Source organism: Leucoraja erinacea, chromosome 43, assembly GCF_028641065.1.
Source record: "Leucoraja erinacea ecotype New England chromosome 43, Leri_hhj_1, whole genome shotgun sequence".
NCBI classification, from domain to species: Eukaryota; Metazoa; Chordata; class Chondrichthyes; order Rajiformes; family Rajidae; genus Leucoraja; species Leucoraja erinaceus.
In genome coordinates, this window is record NC_073419.1 from 1,766,916 (window position 1) to 1,790,278 (window position 23,363).

At 48.3% G+C, this 23,363-nt stretch overlaps 1 protein-coding gene across 1 annotated transcript in view; it reads right to left on the bottom strand.

Moving 5' to 3' along the window:
* The window catches only part of LOC129714858 (ALS2 C-terminal-like protein), a 111,793-nt gene that overhangs the window by 14,633 nt on the left and 73,797 nt on the right, over positions 1-23,363 (bottom strand). The window contains exons 15-22 of the mRNA XM_055664685.1: positions 22,615-22,726; positions 18,580-18,657; positions 15,113-15,243; positions 14,593-14,820; positions 10,288-10,372; positions 7,794-7,951; positions 3,767-3,823; positions 2,419-2,595 (exon numbers count right to left, since the gene is read on the bottom strand). Of these exons, the coding sequence (XP_055520660.1) occupies positions 2,419-2,595; positions 3,767-3,823; positions 7,794-7,951; positions 10,288-10,372; positions 14,593-14,820; positions 15,113-15,243; positions 18,580-18,657; positions 22,615-22,726 (1,026 nt within the window). The remainder of the gene's footprint in view (positions 1-2,418; positions 2,596-3,766; positions 3,824-7,793; positions 7,952-10,287; positions 10,373-14,592; positions 14,821-15,112; positions 15,244-18,579; positions 18,658-22,614; positions 22,727-23,363) is intronic.

Consider the following 23,363-nt stretch of genomic DNA (forward strand, 5'->3'; position numbering starts at 1 on the left):
ACCCGTAGTCAGGATCGAACCTGTGTCTCTGGCGCTGTGAGGTTGCAACTCTAACGCTGTGCCACCATGCTACTCACTAGCACAGACATAAATTATTCCCAGATGAAGGCTGAACCTGTGGGATAGCAGGACTGATGTACAGAGGGACGATCAGTTTGGTAGAGTCATAGAGTGACATAATAATGATCCCAGGAATGAGTGGGTTAACCTATGATGGGTGTTTGTCGGCCTGTACTGGGCCTGTACTCGCTGGAGTTTAGAAGAATGAGAGGGGACCTCATTGAAACGCACAGAATAGTGAAAGGCCTGGATGTGGATGTGGAGAGGATGTAGAGTCTAGGACAAGAGGTCACAGCCTCAGAATTAAAGGACGTTCTTTTAGGAAGCAGATGAGAAATTCCTTCAGTCAGAGGGTGGTGAATCTGTGGAATTCTTTGCCACAGACGGCTGTGGAGGCCAAGTCAGTGGATATTTTTAAGGCAGGGATGGATAGATTCTTGATTAGTACAGGTGTCAGAGGTTATGGGGAGAAGGCAGGAGAATGGGGTTAGGAGGGAGAGATAGATCAGCCATGATTGAATGGCGGAGTAGACTTGATGGGCCGAATGGCCTAATTGTGCTCCTATCAATTGTGTCCTTATGAGAAACACAAAATGCTGGAGTAACTCGGTGGGTCGGGCATGCTCACACAGATATTGTGAGCTGAAGGGTCTGTTCTTGCGCAATCCTGTTTTGTGTCCTGTCTACTTGGAAAGTCCTTCTTTCGAGAGTTCAGGACAAGCCAACGTGTTGTCTAGCCAACTCCAGCACTTCGTGCCTATCTTTGGATCCTTTATCTTTTATGCCCTTTATGTAGCGAGTATTCGCATACCTTGTGTATATGCAAGGAAAGCATTTCACTGTGACATCACATGGGACAATAAAGTCAACCATTCATGCATTCAATCATTCATTCATTCATTCAATCATTCAATCATTCAATCATTCAATCATTCAATCATTCATTCATTCAATCATTCAATCATTCAATCATTCATCCATTCAATCATTCATTCATTATTCATTCATTCATTTTTGTATAAACCAGCATCTGCAATTCCTTTCTATTATTATTCTGCCAAACCTGCCCTGCACCCTCTCCAAAGCCTCCACTTCTTTCCTCTAATGGGGCGACCAGAACTGTAAGCAATACTCCAAATGCAGCCTAACCAAAGTCCGATCCTGACCTCCTGACCCTTATACAAGATGTCGCAGCCTCGCAAAGCAGATTCCTCTCGACAATAACTTCGCTCAGCGTAAGGTCATGTGGAATCGGGGTAGAATTAGGCCATTCGGCCCGTCAAGCCCATTCAATCATGGCTGATCAATCTCTCCCCGCTAATCCCATTCCACTGCCTTCTTCCCAGAACCTCTGACACCTGTACTAATCAAGAACCTTCCTGTCCTGGGCCTCCTCCATGGCCAGAGTGAGTGCCACCGCAAATTGGAGGAGCAGCACCTCATATTTTGCTTGGGTAGTTTACACCCCAGCGGTATGAACATTGACTTCTCCAATTTCAGGTAGTCCCTGCTTTCTCCCTCCTTCCCCTCCCCTTCCCTGCTCTCCCACAGCCCACTGTCTCCGCCTCTTCCTTTCTTCTTCCCCCCCCCCCCCCACATCAGTCTGAAGAAGGGTCTCGACCCGAAACGTCACCCATCCCTTCGCTCCATAGATGCTGCCTCACCCGCTGAGTTTCCCCAGCATTTTTGTCTACCTAAGAATCTATCTACAGTATCTATGACATAAAAATATCCACTGGTTTGGCCTCCACAGCCTTCTGTGGCAGCGAATTCCACAAATCCTTGTGATTGAGGCAGTGCAGCGTAGTTTCACGAGATTGATCCCTGGGATGGCGGGACTGTCATACGAGGAAAGATTGAAAAGACTAGGCTTGTATTCACTGGAGTTTAGAAGGATGAGGGGATATCTTATAGAAACATAATATAACATTATAAAAGGACTGAACCAGCTAGATGCAGGAAAAATGGTCCCAATGTTGGGCGAGTCCAGAACCAGGGGCCACACAGTCTTAGAATAAAGGGGAGGCCATTTAAGACTGAGGTGAGAAAAAACTTTTTCACCCAGATGGTTGTGAGTTTGTGGAATTCCCTGCCACAGAGGGCAGTGGAGGCCAATTCACTGGATGGATTTAAGAGAGAGCTAGATAGAGCTCTAGGGGCTAGTGGAATCAAGGGGTACGGGGAGAAGGCAGGCACGGGTTATTGATTGGGGACGATCAGCCATGATCACAATGAATGGCGGTGCTGTCTCGAAGGGCCGAATGGCCTCCTCCTGCACCTATTTTCTATGTTTCTAGATTCCCCACCTTCTGAGTAAAGCATGTGAGGTGAAGATGTCCGGGAGGTGTCCACACTTACTTTTGTACCTCCAGCAACTCCAGTAGCTTAGTGTCGGAGAGATTTTCCAGGTGTAGGATGCCCCTCCAGTAGCTGGAGTCGTCAGCCTCATGGTACAGCATGTAAAGCATGAAGAGGTCTGGGTAGAACCGTGGTAGGATGATGGGAATAATCACCGTGTAAGCGTTCAGCTCATCGCTACGGCAACAGAAACACACACGTGGAAGCAATCAAAGTCATTTCCATAAACAAAGTGCAATGCCGTTTATAGTCACAGAGTGATCCAGCGTGGAAACAGGCCCTTCGGCCCAACTTGCCCACACCGGCCAACATGCCCCAGCTACACTACCCCCAACTGCCTGCGTTTGGCCCATATGCACTTCAACTCCCCCTCCCATTCCGAATCCGACCTCTCTGTCCTGGGCCTCCTCCATGGCCAGAGTGAGCAACACCGGAAATTGGAGGAGCAGCACCTCATATTTCGCTTGGGCAGTCTGCACCCTAGCGGCATAAACATTGAATTCTCCAATGGAGATTCAAGCACCCAAACAGTCTTTCCAGGTGAGGCAGAGGTTCACCTGCACCTCCTCCAACCTCATCTACTGCATCCGCTGCTCTAGGTGTCAGCTGATCTACATCGGTGAGACCAAGCGTAGGCTTGGCGATCGTTTCGCCGAACACCTCCACTCGGTTCGCAATAGCCAACCTGATCTCCCGGTGGCTCAGCACTTCAACTCTCCCTCCCATTCCGAATCCGACCTTTCTGTCCTGGGCCTCCTCCATGGCCAGAGTGAGCAACACCGTAAATTGGAGGAGCAGCACCTCATATTCCGCTTGGAAAGTCTGCATCCTGGGGGCATGAACATTGAATTCTCCCAATTTTGTTAGCCCTTGCTGTCTCCTCCCCTTCCTATGTCTCCCTCAGCCCTCAGGCTCCTCCTCCTCCTTTTACCTTTCTTCTACCCACCCCCCCATCAGTCTGAAGAAGGGTTTTGGCCCGAAACATTGCCTATTTCCTTCGCTCCATAGATGCTGCTGCACCCGCTGAGTTTCTCCAGCATTTCTGTCTACCTTCGATTTTCCAGCATCTGCAGTTCCTTCTTAAACACTAAGTATACCACCGTATCAGCATGAATTTATCAGCTTAATTTCTATTCTTTGATCAAAATAACATGCAGGAAATAGACACTGTAGGTCAGATAGAATCTGGAGTTTGGCTGAACGGCCAATGGTGATCAATGGTCGGCAGGGATTCGGTGGGACGAATGGCCTGTTTCCACGCTGTATCTTTCAATTCAGGTTTACAAATGAAATGGCATTTACTTTACGGTTAGCACTAAGTCATGGCAGAAGATCAAAGTGTGTTTACCTGATGTCACCTACGTCGGAATAATATTCTTTTTCCAGTGCCGTGGGCATGAAATGCCTGAAAAACAATGAATCGTGAGATACAAGTCCCGTGAATTCAAAACAGTCTGAAGAAGGGTCCCGACCCGAAACGTCACCTATCCTTTCTCTCCAGAGATACTGCCTGACCCACTGAGTTACTGAGTCTGAAGAAGGGTCTCCACCCGAAACATCACTCAAGGGTCTCGACCCGAAACACAATGGTGGCCGACTAGGAAAAGGGGAGATGCAGCGAGACCTGGGTGTCATGGTACACCAGTCATTGAAAGTAGGCATGCAGGTGCAGCAGGCAGTGAAGAAAGCGAATGGTATGTTAGCTTTCATAGCAAAAGGATTTGAGTATACTGCAGTTGTACAGGGTCTTGGTGAGGCCACACCTGGAGTATTGCGTACAGTTTTGGTCTCCTAATCTGAGGAAAGACATTATTGCCATAGAGGGGGTACAGAGAAGGTTCACCAGACTGATTCCTGGGATGTCAGGACTGTCTTATGAAGAAAGACTGGATAGACTTGGTTTATACTCTCTAGAATTTAGGAGATTGAGATGGGATCTTATAGAAACTTACAAAATTCTTAAGGGGTTGGCAGGCTAGATGCAGGAAGATTGCTCCCGATGTTGGGGAAGTCCAGGACAAGGGGTCACAGCTTAAGGATAAGGGAGAAATCCTTTAAAACCGAGATGAGAAGAACTTTTTTCACACAGAGAGTGGTGAATCTCTGGAACTCTCTGCCACAGAGGGTAGTTGAGGCCAGTTCATTGGCTATATTTAAGAGGGAGATAGATGAGGCCCTTGTGGCTAAGGGGATCAGAGGGTATGGAGAGAAGGCAGGTATGGGATACTGAGTTGGATGATCAGCCATGATCATATTGAATGGCGGTGCAGGCTCGAAGGGTCGAATGGCCTACTCCTGCACCTAATTTCTATGTTTCTATGTTTCTATCACCTATTCCTTCGCTCCATAGATGCTGCCTCACCTGCTGAGTTTATCCAGCTTTTTTGTCTACCTTCGATTTTTCCAGCATCTGCAGTTCTTTCTTAAACATTGAGTCACTCCAGCACTTTGTGTCTATCCCCGAAATTATCAGTTTGCTATTGAATATGTTAGATGCATAGATGTATCATCCTATCAACAATCAGAGAGCAACTATCAACCTCATCTCTAATCTGATTCTCTCCAAGCAAATTTTACTGGCCTTTACCTTGCACTAAACAGTATTCCCTTCATCCTGTATCTGTACACTGTGGACGGCTCGATTGTAATGATGTGTAGCTTTGCCGCTGCCTGGACAGCGTGCAACAAAAAAGCTTTTCAAGGTACCTCGGTACACGTGACATTAATGAACTAAACTAAACTAAAAATGTGCAATTACCTCACGGATGGACAGAATGTGTCTGAAGGAACTGCAGATGCTGGTTTAAACCAAAGGTAGACACAAAAAGCTGAAGTAGCTCAGCGGGACAGGCGGCATCTCTGGAGAGAAGCAATGGGCGACGTTTCAGGGCAGGACTCTTGTCTCAATGTTTGGCATGGACATTGTGGGCCGAAAAGTCTGTTCTTGTGCTGTACTGTCCTGTGTCCTATGTTCTATTATCAACGCTGGTGATCCCAATGAGGTTTCAACTCCTACATACACCCCCTAGGCTTGTGAAGAACATCCTTTCTTCTTCGTGCCTTCATCTTCTCATCTCAATAGCCAATAGACAATTGACAATAGGTGCAGGAGTAGGCCATTCGACCCTACGAGCCAGCACCGCCATTCAATGTGATCGTGGCTGATCATCCCCAATCAGTACCCCGTTCCTGCCTTCTCCCCATATCCCCTGACTCTGTTAAGCTGTCCCCTGACTCCGCTATCTTTAAGCTGTACAAACACAGCTGTAATTTCTACATGGTGAAACCAAATGTATAAAAATGGCCTTTAATAAAATCTGACAATATGCACTTTAACCACATCTTTAAGAGCCCTATCTAGCTCTCTCTTGAAAGTATCCAGAGAACCGGCCTCCACCGACCTCTGAGGCAGAGAATTCCATAGACTCACAACTCTGTGAGAAAAAGTGTTTCCTCATCTCCGTTTTAAATGGCTTACCCCTTATTCTTGAACTGTGGCCCCTGGTTCTGGAATCCCCCAACATCGGGAACATGTTTCCTGCCTCTAGCGTGTCCAAACCCTTAACTATCCTATATGTTTCAATGAGATTTCCTCTCATCCTTCTAAACTCCAGAGTGTACAAGCCCAGCCGCTCCATTCTCTCAGCATATGACAGTCCCGCCATCCCAGGAATTAAACTTGTAAACCTACGCTGCACTCCCTCAAAGAATAGCTTACCCCTTATTCTTAAAGTGCATAGACAATAGACAATAGGTGCAGGAGTAGGCCATTTGGCCCTTCGAGATAGCACGGGCATTCAATGTGATCATGGCTGATCATCCATCTAGACTATTCCTCTCAACCACCCCCTTGCAGTAGCTGTGCCTCATTAACATCACTGAAAACATGTTCCTGCAGTTACAAACCAGGAGAAATCGCTGGTAAACTCCTGATGAACTAAACAATGGTTTCCCTTCAGAAAGCACCCTGGGAGAAAGGTTCTGACTGTCTACTCCATCTTTGTCTTTCATAATTATATCTTCAGGTTCGCCACCGATAATCCGGCAACTGGTGATCCAGCACCTTCTTTAATCCGGATTATATTACTCCTGGATAGAGTGGATGTGGAGAGGATGTTTCCACTAGTGGGAGAGTCTAGGACTAGAGGACACAGCCTCAGAATTAAAGGACGTTCCTTTAGGAAGGAGATGAGGAGGAATTTCTTTAGTCAGAGGGTGGTGAATCTGTGGAATTCTTTGCCACAGACGGCTGTGGAGGCCACAAGTCAGTGGATATTTTTAAGGCAGAGATAGATAGATTGTTGATTAGTACGGGTGTCAGGGGTTATGGGGAGAAGGCAGGAGAATGGGGTTAGGAGGGAGAGATAGATCAGCCATGATTGAATGGCGGAGTAGACTTGATGGGCCGAATGACCTTATTCTGCTCCTATCACTTATGAACTTAAGAAAATGACAAGTGTGCACTTGAAACCTCCCCTCCAGAAGTCCCCCCCAAAATGTGGAGCCGAGGCAATCCTTCTCCGTGGACTGTCCCCTTGTTGTGGTGGAGAAGCTTGCGTGGACCTGAGATCCTGAGAGCGATGCCGTCTGGAGCTATGCTCCTGGTAGGGCCACCCATGGCAGTAAGGTCGAGGGGGAGGTCTCTGACAAAGAGCCAATCCAACCAAGACCTCAACGGTGGAACAGGCGGAGGACGATGGCTGACCTTAGTGGAGCGTCACAACGGCTGGGAAGGCGGATGAAGGCTGCGGCAGAAAAGGGTCTCCGGTCGTCTTGGACTCCATGCCACTGGATCCTGACTCAGATCTGTCAAGGACCGTGGGGTGGCTGTCTGTGCACCAGTCTCCCCACGTTAAACAAAGTCACGCACAGGCAGGCGTCCTCCAACCCTGGAGACTCCCATGGTCATCCATGACTGAAGGGGGTCCTAAGAAGACGAGGGTTGGGTGAGCCGACCGATCTCCACTGGCTCATCAGGCCTTCCACGTCCGACCAGCGGGTGGAATCTGCCCCCTGGTGGAATTCGAGGCTGTGGAACTCCGGTCCATCCCCATCGCCGACTTCCACGCCCGACTTTGCGGTGCCGGTATCTCAGTTCCCCCGGCGGCGGAACGTTCGGGTACCATTGGACCCAATAAACAATACACAATAGGTGCGGGAGTAGGCCATTCGGCCCTTCGAGCCAGCACCGCCATTCAATGTGATCATGGCTGATCATCCCCAATCAGTACCCCGTTCCTGCCTTCTCCCCATATCCCCTGACTCCGCTATCTTTAAGAGCCCTATCTAGCTCTCTCTTGAAAGTATCCAGAGAGCTGGGTGACGTTTCGGGTCGAGACCCTTCCTCCGTCTGGTGTAGGGGGTTTAGTACAGACCTGGCCAACTCAAAGAGCTGAACTGCGTGTGACACCACCTCTTGCTGTGCGATGGTGAGCAGTCGTTTGTACATACAAATACCGGAGTAGGTATACTGGAACACCTGGACCAGTTTCCGCAGCAACGTTCCCAGCGGGTGGCTGGTCGACTCAAACGCCTAGAGAACAAAGGCGAGAAACGATAAAAGCCTTTTGTTAAAATCTTATTTACCTCATTCAAGTTTTAGAAACATAGAGACATAGAAAATAGGCGCAGGAGTAGGGCATTCGGCCCTTCCAGCCAGCACCGCCATTCAATGCAATCATGGCTAATCGGCCCCAATCAGTACCCCGTTCCTGCCTTCTCCCCACATCCCCATTTGACTCCACTAGCCCCTAGAGCTCGATCTAGCTCTCTCTTAAATCCATCCAGTGACTTGGCCTCCACTGCCCTCTGTGGCAGGGAATTCCACAATGTCTCGGGACAAATATTCAACATCATCTAGGGGGTGTTGTGGATAATGAAGAGGATTTCCAAAGTCCACAGAGTGATTTAGGCAATTTGGAAGAATGGGCTGAAAGATGGCAGATGGAGTTTAATGCTGATAAATGTGAGGTGCTACACCTTGGCAGGACAAATCAAAATAGGACGTACATGGTAAATGGTAGGGAATTGAAGAATACAGTTGAACAGAGGGATCTGGGATCTGGGAATAACCATGCATAGTTCCTTGAAGGTGGAATCTCATATAGATAGGGTGGTAAAGAAAGCTTTTGGAATGCTAGCCTTTATAAATCAGAGCATTGAGTATAGAAGCTGGGATGTAATGTTAAAATTGTACAAGGCATTGGTGAGACCAATTCTGGAGTATGGTGTACAATTTTGGTCGCCAAATTATAGGAAGGATGTCAACAAAATAGAAAGAGTACAGAGGAGATTTACTAGAATGTTGCCTGGGTTTCAACAACTAAGTTACAGAGAAAGGTTGAATAAGTTAGGTCTTTATTTTCTGGAGCGCAGAAGGTTAAGGGGGGACTTGATGGAGGTCTTTAAAATGATGAGAGGGATAGACAGAGTTGATGTGGATCAGCTTTTCCCTTTGAGAATAGGGAAGATTCAAACAAGAGGACATGACTTCAGAATTAAGGGACAGAAGTTTAGGGGTAACATGAGGGGGAACTTCTTTACTCAGAGAGTGGTAGCGGTGTGGAATGAGCTTCCAGTGGAAGTGGTGGAGGCAGGTTCGTTGGTATCATTTAAAAATAAATTGGATAGGAATATGGATGAGAAGGGAATGGAGGGTTATGGTATGAGTGCAGGCAGGTGGGACTAAGGGGAAAAAAAGTTGTTCGGCACGGACTTGTAGGGCCGAGATGGCCTGTTTCCGTGCTGTAGTTGTTATATGGTTATATGTTATATAATCGGACCGACGCTCCAGGCAATGATAATGAAGCATAGAGGGTGGCTCCAGTGGTGCAGCGGGTAGAGCTGCTGCCTCACAGCGCCAGAGACCCCGGTTCGATCCCGACCACGGGTGCTGTCTGTGTGTGTGGAGTTTGCACATTCTCCCCCCGGACTGCGTGGGTTTTCTCCAGGTGCTCTGGTTTCCTCCCACATCCCAATGGCATGCGAATGTAGAGGCGCAATCGCCCCTAGTGTGTAGGGAGTGGATGAGCAAGTGGGATAGCATAGAACCACTGTGAAAGGGTGATGGATGGTCGGCATTGACTCAGTGGGGCCGAAGGGCCTGTGTCCATGCTGTATCTCTAAAACTAAAACTCAAACCCTGATTTTCCAGATTCCCAAATTCCAGGGAAAAGTTTTGGTGAATCTTTATAAATGACAGATGAGGTTTCATCTGGAGGTTTGCCCCATTATAAATACGGCACTTTAGACTGCTGCATCAGAGATCTACTTCAACTTTACATAGTCATGGTCATAGCGTGGAAACCTGCCCACAACGGCCAATCTATCCCCAGCTACACTAGACCCACATACTTGCATTTGGCCCATATCCCTCTAAACATGTCCTATCCATGTACCAGTCTAAATGCTATGAGAATGCAGGGTGACACTTGGATAGACAGTAGACAACAGGTGCAGGAGTAGGCCATTCGGCCCTTCGAGCCAGCGCCGCCATCCAATGTGATCATGGCTGATCATCCCCAATCAGTACTCCGTTCCTGCCTTCTCCCCATATCCCCTGACTCCGCTATCTTTAAGAGCCCTATCTAGCTCTCTCTTGAAAGTATCCAGAGAACCGGCCTCCACCGCCCTCTGAGGCAGAGAATTCCACAGACTCACCACTCTCTGTGTGAAAAAGTCTCCGTTCTAAATGGCTTACTCCTTATTCTTAAACTGTGGCCCCTGGTTCTGGACTCCCCTAACATCGGGAACATGTTTCCTGCCTCTAGCGTGTCCAAACCCTTAATAATCTTGTATGTTTCAATGAGATGCCCTCTCATCCTTCTAAACTCCAGAGGACAAGCCCAGCCGCTCCATTCTCTCTTTTACCTTTTTCAAGTACTGCTTCATCCATTGTGTCTCAGCCAAGTAGCCCTGATTCTGCATGACTGTACCAGAGTTGGCATCATTTGTCCTGGAATAAATGGAAAATAATCACATAGAACATAGAAGAGCAGGTTAGAGCAGAAGAGCAGGACTGTCTTATGAAGAAAGACTGGATAGACTTGGTTTATACTCTCTAGAATTTAGAAGAAAGGGGATCTTATAGAAACTTACAACATTCTTAAGGGGTTGGACAGGCTAGATGCAGGAAGATTGCTCCCGATGTTGGGGAAGTCCAGGACAAGGGGTCACAGCTTAAGGATAAGGGGGAAATCCTTTAAAACCGAGATGAGAAGAACTTTTTTCACGCAGAGTGGTGAATCTCTGGAACTCTCTGCCACAGAGGTAGTTGAGGCCAGTTCATTGGCTATTCAGGGGGCGCAGGTATCTCTAAACTCGAAAACGAATGGCTCTACTCCTGCACAGGCCCTATGCTCATTAGCATGTAAAAAATGTCCCTGTAGGATGTATCGACGGTCGGCATGGACCCGGTGGGCCGAAGGGCCTGTTTCTGCGCTGTATCTCTAAACTAAACAGCGCGGAGACAGGCCCTTCAGCCCACAATGTCTGTGCCTATAGACAATAGGCATGGCAAGGCAAGGCAAGGCAAGGCAACTTTATTTATATAGCACATTTCATACACGAGGCAGACTCAAAGTGCTTCACATAAAAACATGTCATACAATAAAATGAAATAATAAAATGAAATAAAATAGAACTAAAAGAAAAGAAAAGCAAAATTAAAAATGCATTATAAAAAGTGCAAAAGTTAAAAGTGCAATGTAGTTAAGATTTAGCTGAAAGCTAAAGTAAACATAAAAGTTTTCAGTCTTGTTTTAAAAGTGGTCAAAGTTGAGGCAAGTCTTAAATCTTCAGGAAGTTTATTCCAGCTATTTGTTGCATAGTAACTCAATCCTGTTTTCCCATGTTTTGTATTTACTCTGGGAATCACTAACAGATTGGTATCAGAAGATCTTAGCAGTCTAGAAGGCTTATATAGTGGAAGCATGTCAGTGATATACTTTGGTCCTAAACCATGTAGTGATTTATAGGTGAGCAGCAGGATTTTGAAATCAATTCTCTGACATACAGGGAGCCAATGTAAGGATTTAAGAATTGGTGTAATGTGTTCAAATTTTTTGGTCTTTGTTAGAACTCTAGCAACAGCGTTCTGAACAAGCTGTAGCTGCCTGACAGTTTTTTTCGGAAGACCTGCAAGGAGACCGTTACAATAATCTAGCCTGCTAGTAAAAAAGGCATGTACAAGTTTTTCTAAGTCTTGAGCTGACATGAGTCCTCTTAATCTTGCTACGTTTTTGAGGTGATTGTACAGTAGGTGCAGGAGTGGGCCATTTGGCCCTTCGTGCCAAACATGATGCCAAGTATAACTAACCTCTGAGAAGATCCATGTGTAAGAAAGAACTGCAGATGCTGGAAAAATCGAAAGTAGACAAAAATGCTGGAGAAACTCAGCGAGTGAGGCAGCATCTATGGAGCGAAGGAATAGGTGACGTTTCAGGGTCGAGACCCAAAACATCACCTATTCCTTCACCCCATAGATGCTGCCTCACCCGCTGAGTTTCTCCAGAATTCTGAGAAGATCCATATCCCGCCATTCCCTGCATATCCATGTTCCTGTCTAAAAGCCTCTTAAACACCCCTATCCTATCTGCCTCCACCACCACCCCTGGCAGCGCGTTCCAGGCACCCATCACCCTCTGTGTTGAATCTTGCCCCACACATCCCCCCCTTAAGCGTTTCCCCTCTCACCTTAAAGCTATGCTCTGTAATCTTTGAAATTCCCAATATGGGAAAAGTGTTCTGACCTTATCTATTCCTCTCATAATTTTACATACTTCTATCATGTTTTCCTGCAACTTTTGACCAGTTCCATAGAAAACAATCTATTCTGTCCAAAGCTAATGCCCTCTAATCCAAGCATCATTCTGGTAAACACAAATTGCTCAGCAGTTACTCAATAGTAATTCTATTCCTCTCATCATTTTAAATACACATTATAGTGCACCAATAGACAATAGGCAATAGGTGCTGACTGGAAAGATACAAGTTTTGACTTGCGTGTGATAATAGACAATAGTCAATAGGTGCAGGAGTAGGCCATTCGGCCCTTCGAGCCAGCACCACCATTCAATGTGATCGTGGCTGATCATCCTCAATCAATACCTCGTTCCTGCCTTCTCCCCATATCACCTGACTCCGCTATCTTTAAGAGCCCTATCTAGCTCTCTCTTGAAAGTATCCAGAGAACCGGCCTCCACCACCCTCTGAGGCAGAGAATTCCACAGACTTCCACAGATAGCGGAGTCAGGGGATATGGGGAGAAGGCAGGAATGGGGTACTGATTGGGGATGATCAGCGGTTATGGAAGGCAGAGAATTCCACAGACTCACCACTCTCTGTGTGAAAAAGTGTTTCCTCGTCTCTGTTCTAAATGGCTTACCCCTTATTCCTAAATTGTGTGTGTCCCCTGGTTTTGGACTCCCCCAACATCGGGAACATGTTTCCTGCCTCTAGCGTGTGTCCAAACCCTTAATAATCTTCTATGTTTCAATGAGATACCCTCTCATCCTTCTAAACTCCAGAGTATACAAGCCCAGCCGCTCCATTCTCTCATTTTCCAAAGCCTCCACATCTTTCCTGTAATGAGATGACCAGAACTGCACGCAATACTCCGCATGTGGCCTGCCCTTAAGTGTTATAGAGTTGCGTGGGTTGATGGGCCAGTTTCCATGCTGTATGACTCTTCTATGAGGCGGCACAGTGGTGCAGCAGTAGAGTTGCTGCCTCACAGCACCAGAGACCCGGGTTCCATCCTGACCTCGGCTGCTGTCTGTACGGAGTTTGCATGTTCTCCCCGTGACTGCGTGGGCTTTCTCCGGGTGTTCCGGTTTCCTTCCACACTCCAGGTTTACAGGTTAACTGGCTTCAGTGAAAATTGTAAATTGTCCCTAGTGTGTAGGATAGTGCTAGTGTACGGGGGGTGGTCGCTGGTCGGCACGGGCTCAGTGGGCTGAAGGGCCTGTTTCCGCGCTGTTTCTCTAAATTCTAAAGTCTAACGTTCATGTTCATAAGTGTTAGGAGTAGAATTAGGCCATTCGGCCCATCAAGTCTACTCTGCCATTCAATGATCTACCTCTCCCTCCTACCCCAATTCTCTTGCCTTCTCCCCATAACCTCTGACACCCGTATTAATCAAGAATCTATCCACCTCTGCCTTAAAAATATCCACTGACGTGGCCTCCACAGCCGTCTGTGGCAATGAATTCCACAGATTCACGACCCTCTGATTAAGAAATTTCTCCTTATCTTCCTAAAGGAACGTCCTTTAATTCTGAGGCTGTGTCCTCTGGTCCTAGACTCTCCCACTAGTGGAAACATCCTCTCCGCATCCACTCTATCCAGGCCTTTCACTATTCGGTGAAGTTTCAATGAGGTGCCCCCTCATCCTTCTAAACTCCAGAGAGTTCCTCTTAACCCTTTCTTCCCCCCTCACCCATCGAAACTCCTCCGAGTAAGGGCCCAGTTAACCCTGTAAATCCTTTCCTTCTTAACCCCATTCAAAGTCAATTCCCAGTGAGAAAGGTACCAATAGTTCTTCTGCAGCTGTATAGGGCTCTAGAGAGGCCACATCTGGAGTATTATGTACAGTTTTGGTCTCCTAATTTGAGGGAGGACATCCTTGTGATTCAGGCAGTGCAGTGTAGGTTCACGAGATTGATCCCTGGGATGGCGGGACTGTCATATGAAGAAAGATTGAAAAGACTAGGCTTCTATTCACTGGAGTTTAGAAGGATGAGGGGGAGGGGGGGGTTATAGAAACATATAAAATTATAACAGGACTGGACAAGCTAGATGCAGGAAAAATGTTCCCAAAATGGGGCGAGTCCAGAACCAGGGGCCACAGTCTTAGAATAAAGGGGAGGTCATTTAAGACTGAGGTGAGAAAAAAACGTTTTCACCCAGAGAGTTGTGAATTTATGGAATTCCCTGCCACAGAGGGCAGTGGAGGCCAAATCACTGGATGGATTGAAGAGAGAGTTAGATAGAGCTCTGGGGGCTAGTGGAGTCAAGGGATATGGGGAGAAGGCAGGCACGGGTTATTGATAGGGGACGATCAGCCATGATCGCATTGAATGGCGGTGCTGGCTCGAAGGGCCGAATGTTCTACTCCAGCACCTATTGTCTATTGTTGATTGAAAGGTACCAACAGGGGAGCTGGAAAAGCCTTACCCGTCACAAGGGTTAAATCGCAGAGAGGCATTCGGGGAGAGTGAGTCCACCTGTGCAGCGGGCACCCGGGGCTCGACGTTCTTCCGACGTTCCTTCACGTTCTCGGAGTGAAACCCAAGGAATGATTCCAAGGAGCTTTCATCCGACCCGGATTTGATGAACTCCCAGAACTGATCGAAGATTCCTTTCCAGCGGTCTCTGGCCGGCGTGAGGCGGCTGCCTAGCTGCCTGGAATAGAAAAGTGGAGTCCACCATCTAATTGGCTCCGTCATGGATCGATTCATCACCGCCCGCCCAACCAACCAACAAAGTTAGATTCGTTTATGAAGATAGACACAGAGTGCCGGAGTAACTCAGCGGGTCAGGCAGCATCTGTGGAGAACATGGATAGGTGACGTTTCACAGAGTGCTGGAGTAACTCAGCGGGTCAGGCAGCATCTGTGGAGAACATGGATAGGTGACGTTTGGGGTGGGGACTGTTCCTCAGGACCTCGTGTTGGAGTGTGATGGTCATACTCACAGCTTGCTGGTGATGACGGGGTTCGTCTCACTGGGCGGTTTGGAGAACATCCCGCTTGTCTTCAGCCCGCTCCCCCACTTGTTGCTGAACTGCCCCTCAATGACGTAACCGCTGCTGAAGGTCAGCTTTCCCTGCGTCACAAGAAACATAGAAACACAGACAATAGGTGCAGGAGTCGGCCATACAGCCATTCGAGCCAGCGCCGCCATTCAATGTGATCATGGCTGATCATCCCCAATCAGTACCCCGTTCCTGCCTTCTCCCCATATCCCCTGACTCCGCTATTTTTAAGAGCCGTATCTAGCTCTCTCTTGAAAGTATCCAGAGAACCGGCCTCCACCGCCCCCTGAGGCAGAGGATTCCACAGACTCACAACTCTCTGTGAGAAAAAGTGTTTCCTCATCTCCGTTCTAAATGGCCTACCCCTTATTCTTAAACTGTAGCCCCTGGTTCTGGACCCCCCCAACATCGGGAACATGTTTTTTAAGAAGGAACTGCAGATGCTGGAGAATCGAAGGTACACAAAAAAGCTGGAGAAACTCAGCGGGTGCAGCAGCATCCATGGAGCGAAGGAAATAGGCAACGTTTCGGGCCGAAACCCTTCTTCAGACTGATCAGGGGCGGGGGGGGGGGGCGGGGACAAGAAAGGAAAAAGGAGGAGGAGCCCGAAGGCTGGGGGGTGGGAGGAGACAGCAAGGACTAACAAAATTGGGAGAAATCGGGAACATGTTTCCTGCCTCTAGCGTGTCCAAACCCTTAACAATCTTATATGTTTCAATGAGATGCCCTCTCATCCTTCTAAACTCCAGAGTGTACAAGCCCAGCCGCTCCATTCTCTCAGCATATGACAGTCCCGCCATCCTGGGAATTAACCTGGTAAACCTACGCTGCACTCCCTCAATAGCAAGAATGCCGGCTGTGTGTGAGGACTACAGTGCTTTGTGGAGGTGGGACGGTTGATGGTGTGGAAGGAGTGAGCAGTCGGTGTCCTCTGTGTCTGTTTTTACAGAAACATTGTCCCCATCTTGGGCAGAGTAAAGCACTTCTCCAATCGTGTAAAAAAAAACAGGATCTACAAACTTCCAGTTTTACCTCTAGAACGGAAGAGTATAAATAACGTGGTGCGGATATACGGTGTTGGAGAGGAAGGCGGTGACCTGTGTCAAGTCAAGTCAAGTCAAGTTTATTTGTCACATACACATACGAGATGTGCAGTGAAATGAAAGTGGCAATGCTCGCGGACTTTTGTGCAAAAGACAAACAACAAAACAACCAAACAAACTATAAACACAATCATAACACACATATTCTTTTACATAATAAATAATGGAAGGAAATACTTTCAGTAGAGTTAGTCCCTGGTGAGATGGGCGTTTACAGTCCGAATGGCCTCTGGGAAGAAACTCCTTCTCAACCTCTCCGTTCTCACCGCATGGCAACGGAGGCGTTTGCCTGACTGTAGCAGCTGGAACAGTCCGTTGCAGGGGTGGAAGGGGTCTCTCATGATTTTGTTGGCTCTGGAGTTGCACCTCCTGATGTATAGTTCCTGCAGGGGGGCAAGTGAAGTTCCCATAGTGCGTTCAGCCGAACGCACTACTCTCTGCAGAGCCTTCTTGTCCTTGGCAGAGCAATTCCCAAACCAGATGGTAATGTTCCCGGACAAGATGCTTTCCACCGCCGCTGCGTAGAAGCACTGGAGGATCCTCGGAGACACTCTGAATTTCCTCAATTGCCTGAGGTGGTAAAGGCGCTGCCTTGCCTTACTCATGAGTGCTGAGGCGTGTGATGCCCTTGGGCACGGTGCAGGTGTAAGGAAGCTCGCCGCAAAATGGGGAATTGCTCGAGGTTCAAGAACAGCTTGAGAGGAACAGATCGGGCAGACGCACAGGCAGTAACTATGAAGCGAAGGAATAGGTGACGTTTCGGGTCGAGACCCTTCTTCAGACTGATGTGGGGGGGGGTGCGGCGGGGGGGGGGGGGGGGAGAGCGCGCGAAGAAAGGAAGAAGCGGAGACAATGGGCTGTGGGAAAGCTGGGAAGGGGAAAGAGGGAGAAAGCAAGGACTACCTGAAATTGGAGAAGTCAATGATCATACCGCTGGGGTGTAAACTACCCAAGCGGAATATGAGGTGCTGATTTTACGGAGGGACTCACTCTGGCCATGGAGGAGGCCCAGGACAGAAAGGTCGGATTCGGAATGGGATGGGGAGTTGAAGTGTTGAGCCACCGGGAGATCAGGTTGGTTATTGCGGACCGAGCGGAGGTGTTGGGCGAAACGATCGCCAAGCCTACACTTGGTCTCACCGATGTAGAGCAGCTGACACCTAGAGCAGCGGATGCAATAGACGAGGTTGGAGGAGGTGCAGGTGAACCTCTGCCGCACCTGGAAAGACTGCTTGGGTCCTTGGATGGAGTCAAGGGGGGAGGTACAGAGTCTCTTGCCCAGAGTAGAGGAATCGAGGACCAGAGGACACAGTTTTTAGTTTAGAGATACAGCGTGGAAACAGACCCTTTCGGCTCGCCGGGTCTGTGCCGACCAGCGATCCCCGCACACTAACACTATCCTACACACACTAGGGACAATTTTTACATTTACCAAGCCATGCTTACCTCTTTGGAGTGAGGGAGGAAACCGAAGATCTTGGTGAAAACCCACGCAGGTTTGCATCTGAGGGGAAACCTTTTCACACAAAGGGTGGCGGGTGTATGGAACAAGCTGCCAGAGGAGGTGTTTGAGGCTGGGACTATCCCATCATTTAAGAAATAGTTAGACAGGTACATGGATAGGACAGGTTTGGAGGGATATGGACCAAGTGGGACTAGAGTAGCTGGGACATGTCAAAGTCAAAGTTAAAAGACATGCAGTGAAATGAATTTGCCAGCAGCGATACACTTACATGTTGACCAGTGTGGGCAAGTTGGGCCGAAGGGCCTATTTCCACACTGTATCACTCTATGACTCTATAACAGCTTCTTCCTAGCATCTAGGCTTGCGAACACTGCAAAGGGTGGCACGGTGGCACAGCGGTAGAGTTGCTGCCTCACAGCGCCAGAGACCCGGGTTCCATCCTGACTACGGGCGCTGTCTGTACGGAGTTTGTACATTCTCCCCGTGACCTGCGTGGGTTTTGACCAAGACTTCCTCCCACACTCCAAAGACGTGCGGGTTTGTAGGTTAAATAGCTTCTGTAAATTGTCCCTAGTGTGTGTAGGATAGAACTAGTGTACAGGGTGATCGCTGGTCGGCATGGACTCGGTGGGCCGAAGGGCCTGTTTCAATGCTGTATCTTTAAATTAAGCACTGCACTGAGCTCTGTGTTACCTGCGACTAAGTTCCCAGTTCAAGCTGGATTGTGAAACCTTCCGTATTTGTAAGTCACTTGATATTTGCAAATATTAAACAGCCGGCGTTTCTTTATTCAAACCACAGTTAACTGCTGGTAACCGCACGCAGGTCAGAACTTGTACCTTTCCAGTCAGCATTAGATCCTCTGTGAACTCCCCTTCGTAAGCAGAGTCATCCTCCGACATAATTGTCCCAGGACCCTGCCGAGTACACAAAGAGTCAATAGAACACGGAAACAGTTTAGAACGTCTCACTCATTCAAAAATTACATTCAATAAAGTATCGCCGAATCATCGAATCACTGAATAAAGACACAGAGTGCTGGAGTAACTCAGCGGGTCAGGCAGCATCTGTGGAGAACATGGATAGGTGACGTTTCACAGAGTGCTGGAGTAACTCAGCGGGTCAGGCAGCATCTGTGGAGAACATGGATAGGTGACGTTTCACAGAGTGCTGGAGTAACTCAGCGGGTCAGGCAGCATCTGTGGAGAACATGGATAGGTGACGTTTCACAGAGTGCTGGAGTAACTCAGCGGGTCAGGCAGCATCTGTGGAGAACATGGATAGGTGACGTTTCACAGAGTGCTGGAGTAACTCAGCGGGTCAGGCAGCATCTGTGGAGAACGTGGATAGGTGACGTTTCACAGAGTGCTGGAGTAACTCAGCGAGTCAGGCAGCATCTGTGGAGAACATGGATAGGTGACGTTTCACAGAGTGCTGGAGTAACTCAGCGGGTCAGGCAGCATCTGTGGAGAACGTGGATAGGTGACGTTTCACAGAGTGCTGGAGTAACTCAGCGGGTCAGGCAGCATCTGTGGAGAACATGGATAGGTGACGTTTCACAGAGTGCTGGAGTAACTCAGCGGGTCAGGCAGCATCTGTGGAGAACATGGATAGGTGACTTTTCGGGTCGGGACTAGAAAGCACATTTGACTTGACAGAATTAACGGAGGTGAATGTGGCAGAGGTGTGAATGACGGAGGAGTAGAGAGGAAGGGAAATAGAACATGGAACAGTACAGCAACAGGCCCTTCGGCCCACAATGTCCGTGTCGTACACAGTGCTGAGACCAACTCTCCTCTCCCTGCACGTGATCCGTATCCCTCCATTCCCTGCATATCCATGAGCCTGTCTAAAAGCCTCTTAAACACCACTATCGTATCTGCCTCCACCCCCACCCCTGGCAGCGCGTTCCAGGCACCCACCACCCTCTGTGTAAAAAAAACCTGCCCCGCACATCTCCTTTAAACTTTGCCCCTCTCATCTTAAAAACATACAGTGGGAGAGTCTAGGACCAGAGGTCACAGCCTCAGAATTAAAGGACGTTCTTTTACGAAGGAGATGAGGAGAAATTTCTTTAGTCAGAGGGTGGTGAATCTGTGGATTTCTTTGTCACAGAAGACTGTGGAGGCCAAGTCAATGGATATGTTTAAGGCAGAGATAGATAGATTCTTGATTTGTGCGGGTGTCAGGGGTTATGGGGAGAAGGAAGGAGAATGGGGTTAGGAGGGAGAGATAGATCAGCCATGATTGAATGGCGGGGTAGACTTGATGGGCCGAATGGACTAATTCCACTATCAATTATGACCTTATGACTAGTATTTGGTATTTCCAATATGAGAAATAGGTTCTGTCTATTCAATAGACAATAGAGAATAGGTGCAGGAGTAGGCCATTCGTCCCTTCGAGCCAGCACCGCCATTCAATGTGATCATGGCTGATCATCCACAATTCTCTCCATACCTCTCATAATTTATGCACAGCTATTAGTTAGCCCCATATCCTTCTAACCCTTTCCAATCCACGTACCTGTTCAAATGTATTTTAACTGCTATCATGGTCCTTGCCTCAATTACCTCCTCTGGAAGCTTGTTCCCGATGTTGGGGGTGTCCAGAACCAGGGGCCACAGTTTAAGAATAAGGGGTAAGCTATTTAGAACGGAGATGAGGAAGCACTTTTTCACACAGAGAATTGTGAGTCTGTGGAATTCTCTGCCTCAGAGGGCGGTGGAGGCCGGTTCTCTGGATACTTTCAAGAGAGAGCTAGATAGGGCTCTTAAATATAGCGGAGTCAGGGGATATGGGGAGAAGGCAGGAACGGGGTACTGATTGGGGATGATCAGCCATGATCACATTGAATGGCGGTGGTGGCTCGAAGGGCCGAATGGCCTACTCCTGCACCTATTGTCTGTTGTCTATTGTTCCATACACCCACCACCCTCTGTATCTTGTTGTAATTTTAGTTTAAGTTTTGGAGATGCAGTGTGGAAACTTGGCCTTCACCCCACAGAGTCCTCGTCGATCAACGATCACCCAGACACCAGGGACAAGTTACAGACTTCATTTAACCAGCACGCCCGCACATCTTGGGGACGTGGGAGATGACCGGAGCACCCGGAGAAAACCCACAAGGTCACGGGGAGAACGCACAAACTCTGTACAGACAGCGCCCGCGGTCAGGATCGAACCCGGGTCTCTGGCGCTGTGGGGCAAAGGTCAACTTGCGAAAAACATTCCATCACGTTGAAACGACTTCATTAAGAAATGATCAGTTGGTCAAAACATGGCCTGTCAGTCTGAAGAAGGGTCTCGGCCCGAAACGTCACCCATTCCTTCCCTCCAGACATACGGCCTGGCCCGCTGAGTTAAGGTTTAGTTTAGTTTAGAGATACAGCGAGAGAGGAAGATGGGGCTGGAAATCTAAGCAACCATGGAACAGTTTATTTAATTCAGCTGAGAGTACATTTATGCTTCTAAACTTGGGCATAAATTTGGTGCAGAATTTCAAGAATGTGTATTTAACAAACGCAGTTTATACAACTTACTGGAGTGTGAGTTTTCAAAGATAGTCCTTTATACTCTTATATTTAGTTTAGTTTAGTTTAGACATACAGCGCGGAAACAGGCCCTTCGGCCCACCGGGTCCATGCCGACCAGCGATCCCCGCACATTAACACTATCCTACACACACCAGGGACAATTTTTACGTATACAAAGCCAATTAACCCACAAACCTGCACGTCTTTGGAGTGTGGGGGGAAACCGAAGATCTCGGACAAAACCCTCGCAGGCCACGGGGAGCACGTGCAAACTCCGTACAGACAGCACCCGTAGTCGGGATGGAAAACCCCAGCATTTTGTGGCTTCCCTCCACTGATGCTGCCTGACCCGCTGAGTTCCTCCAGCACTTTGTGTTTTGCCCAAGACTCCAGCGCCTGCAGTTCGTCGTATCTCCAGGGATACATCGTCCAGCCCTCTCCCAAGGGGCACAAGATTCCACCGACAGATGCAGCAGAGAGAGATGCAGCAACACAGGGGGAAAGGAACTGCAGATGCTGGTTTAAATCAAACATAGACGCAAAATGCTGGAGTAACTCAGCGTGACATTCCCTCGCCCTCCATCCCTCCCCCACCCAACTCGTACTAGTTGCAATAGTAGGCCCCCTCTCGGTCATGACTGACCATGGGGTGATGCATCCTAGTTTGTAGGTGATGTGTGGTCGGATGCAAGCCTGGGCGATGTCATATGGAGGACAGGCTGTTGCCCATGCAGCACATCCCCCGCTCTTTACATCGCTGATCGATCCAAAGGAACAGCCGGGCCGTTACAGTTTGGCACAAGCGCTGTTGCAGGATCTGCCAGAGCGAAGTTGTGGACAACGACAAACTGCCTTAGGGGCTCCGACTCCGGATTTTTCTAGAGGTTTACTCCTGGAGACTTTTCCATGACTGGATATGGCCACAAGGCAGTGGAGGTTTTAAATCAGAGTTCTCCCTCTCCAGCCTTCCCAGGCTGACAAGCCCTGTCTGCCCGAGACTCGTGGGGGCGGGAGCGTCTACCTTCCCGTGCAGGTCTATAGCACCAGCCCACTGCCCAAAATAGACAATAGACAATAGGTGCAGGATTAGGCCATTCGGCCCTTCGAGCCAGCACCGCCATTCAATGTGATCATGGCTGATCATCCCCAATGACATTGAATCTTGAATCTTGTTCCCCTCTCCCCCGACTCTCAGTCCGAAGAAGGGTCTGGACCAGGAAACGTCACCCACTGCTTCTCTCCGGAGATGCTGCCTGTCCCAGCTGAGTTACCCCGGCTTTTTGTGTCTAACAGCGGGTAGGGTGTTGGGCCCAGCCATGTGGGGCCAGTGTTACTCACCATCATCTTGTTGTTGTGGAAGGTTCCTTCATAACAGAGTCCTGACTGAGTGATAACAATACCATCTCCATGTCTGCAGTCTTCCAACCAGGACCCAATGTACCTCTCTCCCCTGCATTGAATCGGAGAAGTCAATTAATTTTCGGCTGAAAAGTATAGCAATTTCAACTAATACCATGCGATACGATAGAACTCTATTTATCCCAGGAGGGATATTGATTGGCCAACAGTGATATGTAAAACACAATAGACAATAGACAATAGGTGCAGGAGTAGGCCATTCGGCCCTTCGAGCCAGCACCGCCATTCAATGTGATCATGGCTGATCATCCCCAATCAGTACCCCGTTCCTGCCTTCTCCCCATATCCCCTGACTCCGCTATCTTTAAGAGCCCTATCTAGCTCTCTCTTGAAAGTGTGGAACAACAAGTTACATGAAACACAAAATCAAAGTGAGGAGTGGAAGGTTCAGGAATTGGGGATCGTGCAAAGATTAACAACAATCTCAACAGTTCATAAGGAATAGGAGCAGAATTAGGCCATTCGGCCCATCATGTCCATTCCGCCATTCAATCGTGGCTGATCTATCTCTCCCTCGTAACCCCATTCTCCTGCCTTCTCCCCTGACACTGTATTGTATTCACTGGAGTTTAGAAGGATGATGGGTGATCTTAAAGAAACATATAAAATTATAAAAGGACTGGACAAGCTAGATGCAGGAAAAATGTTCCCAATGTTGGGCGAGTCCA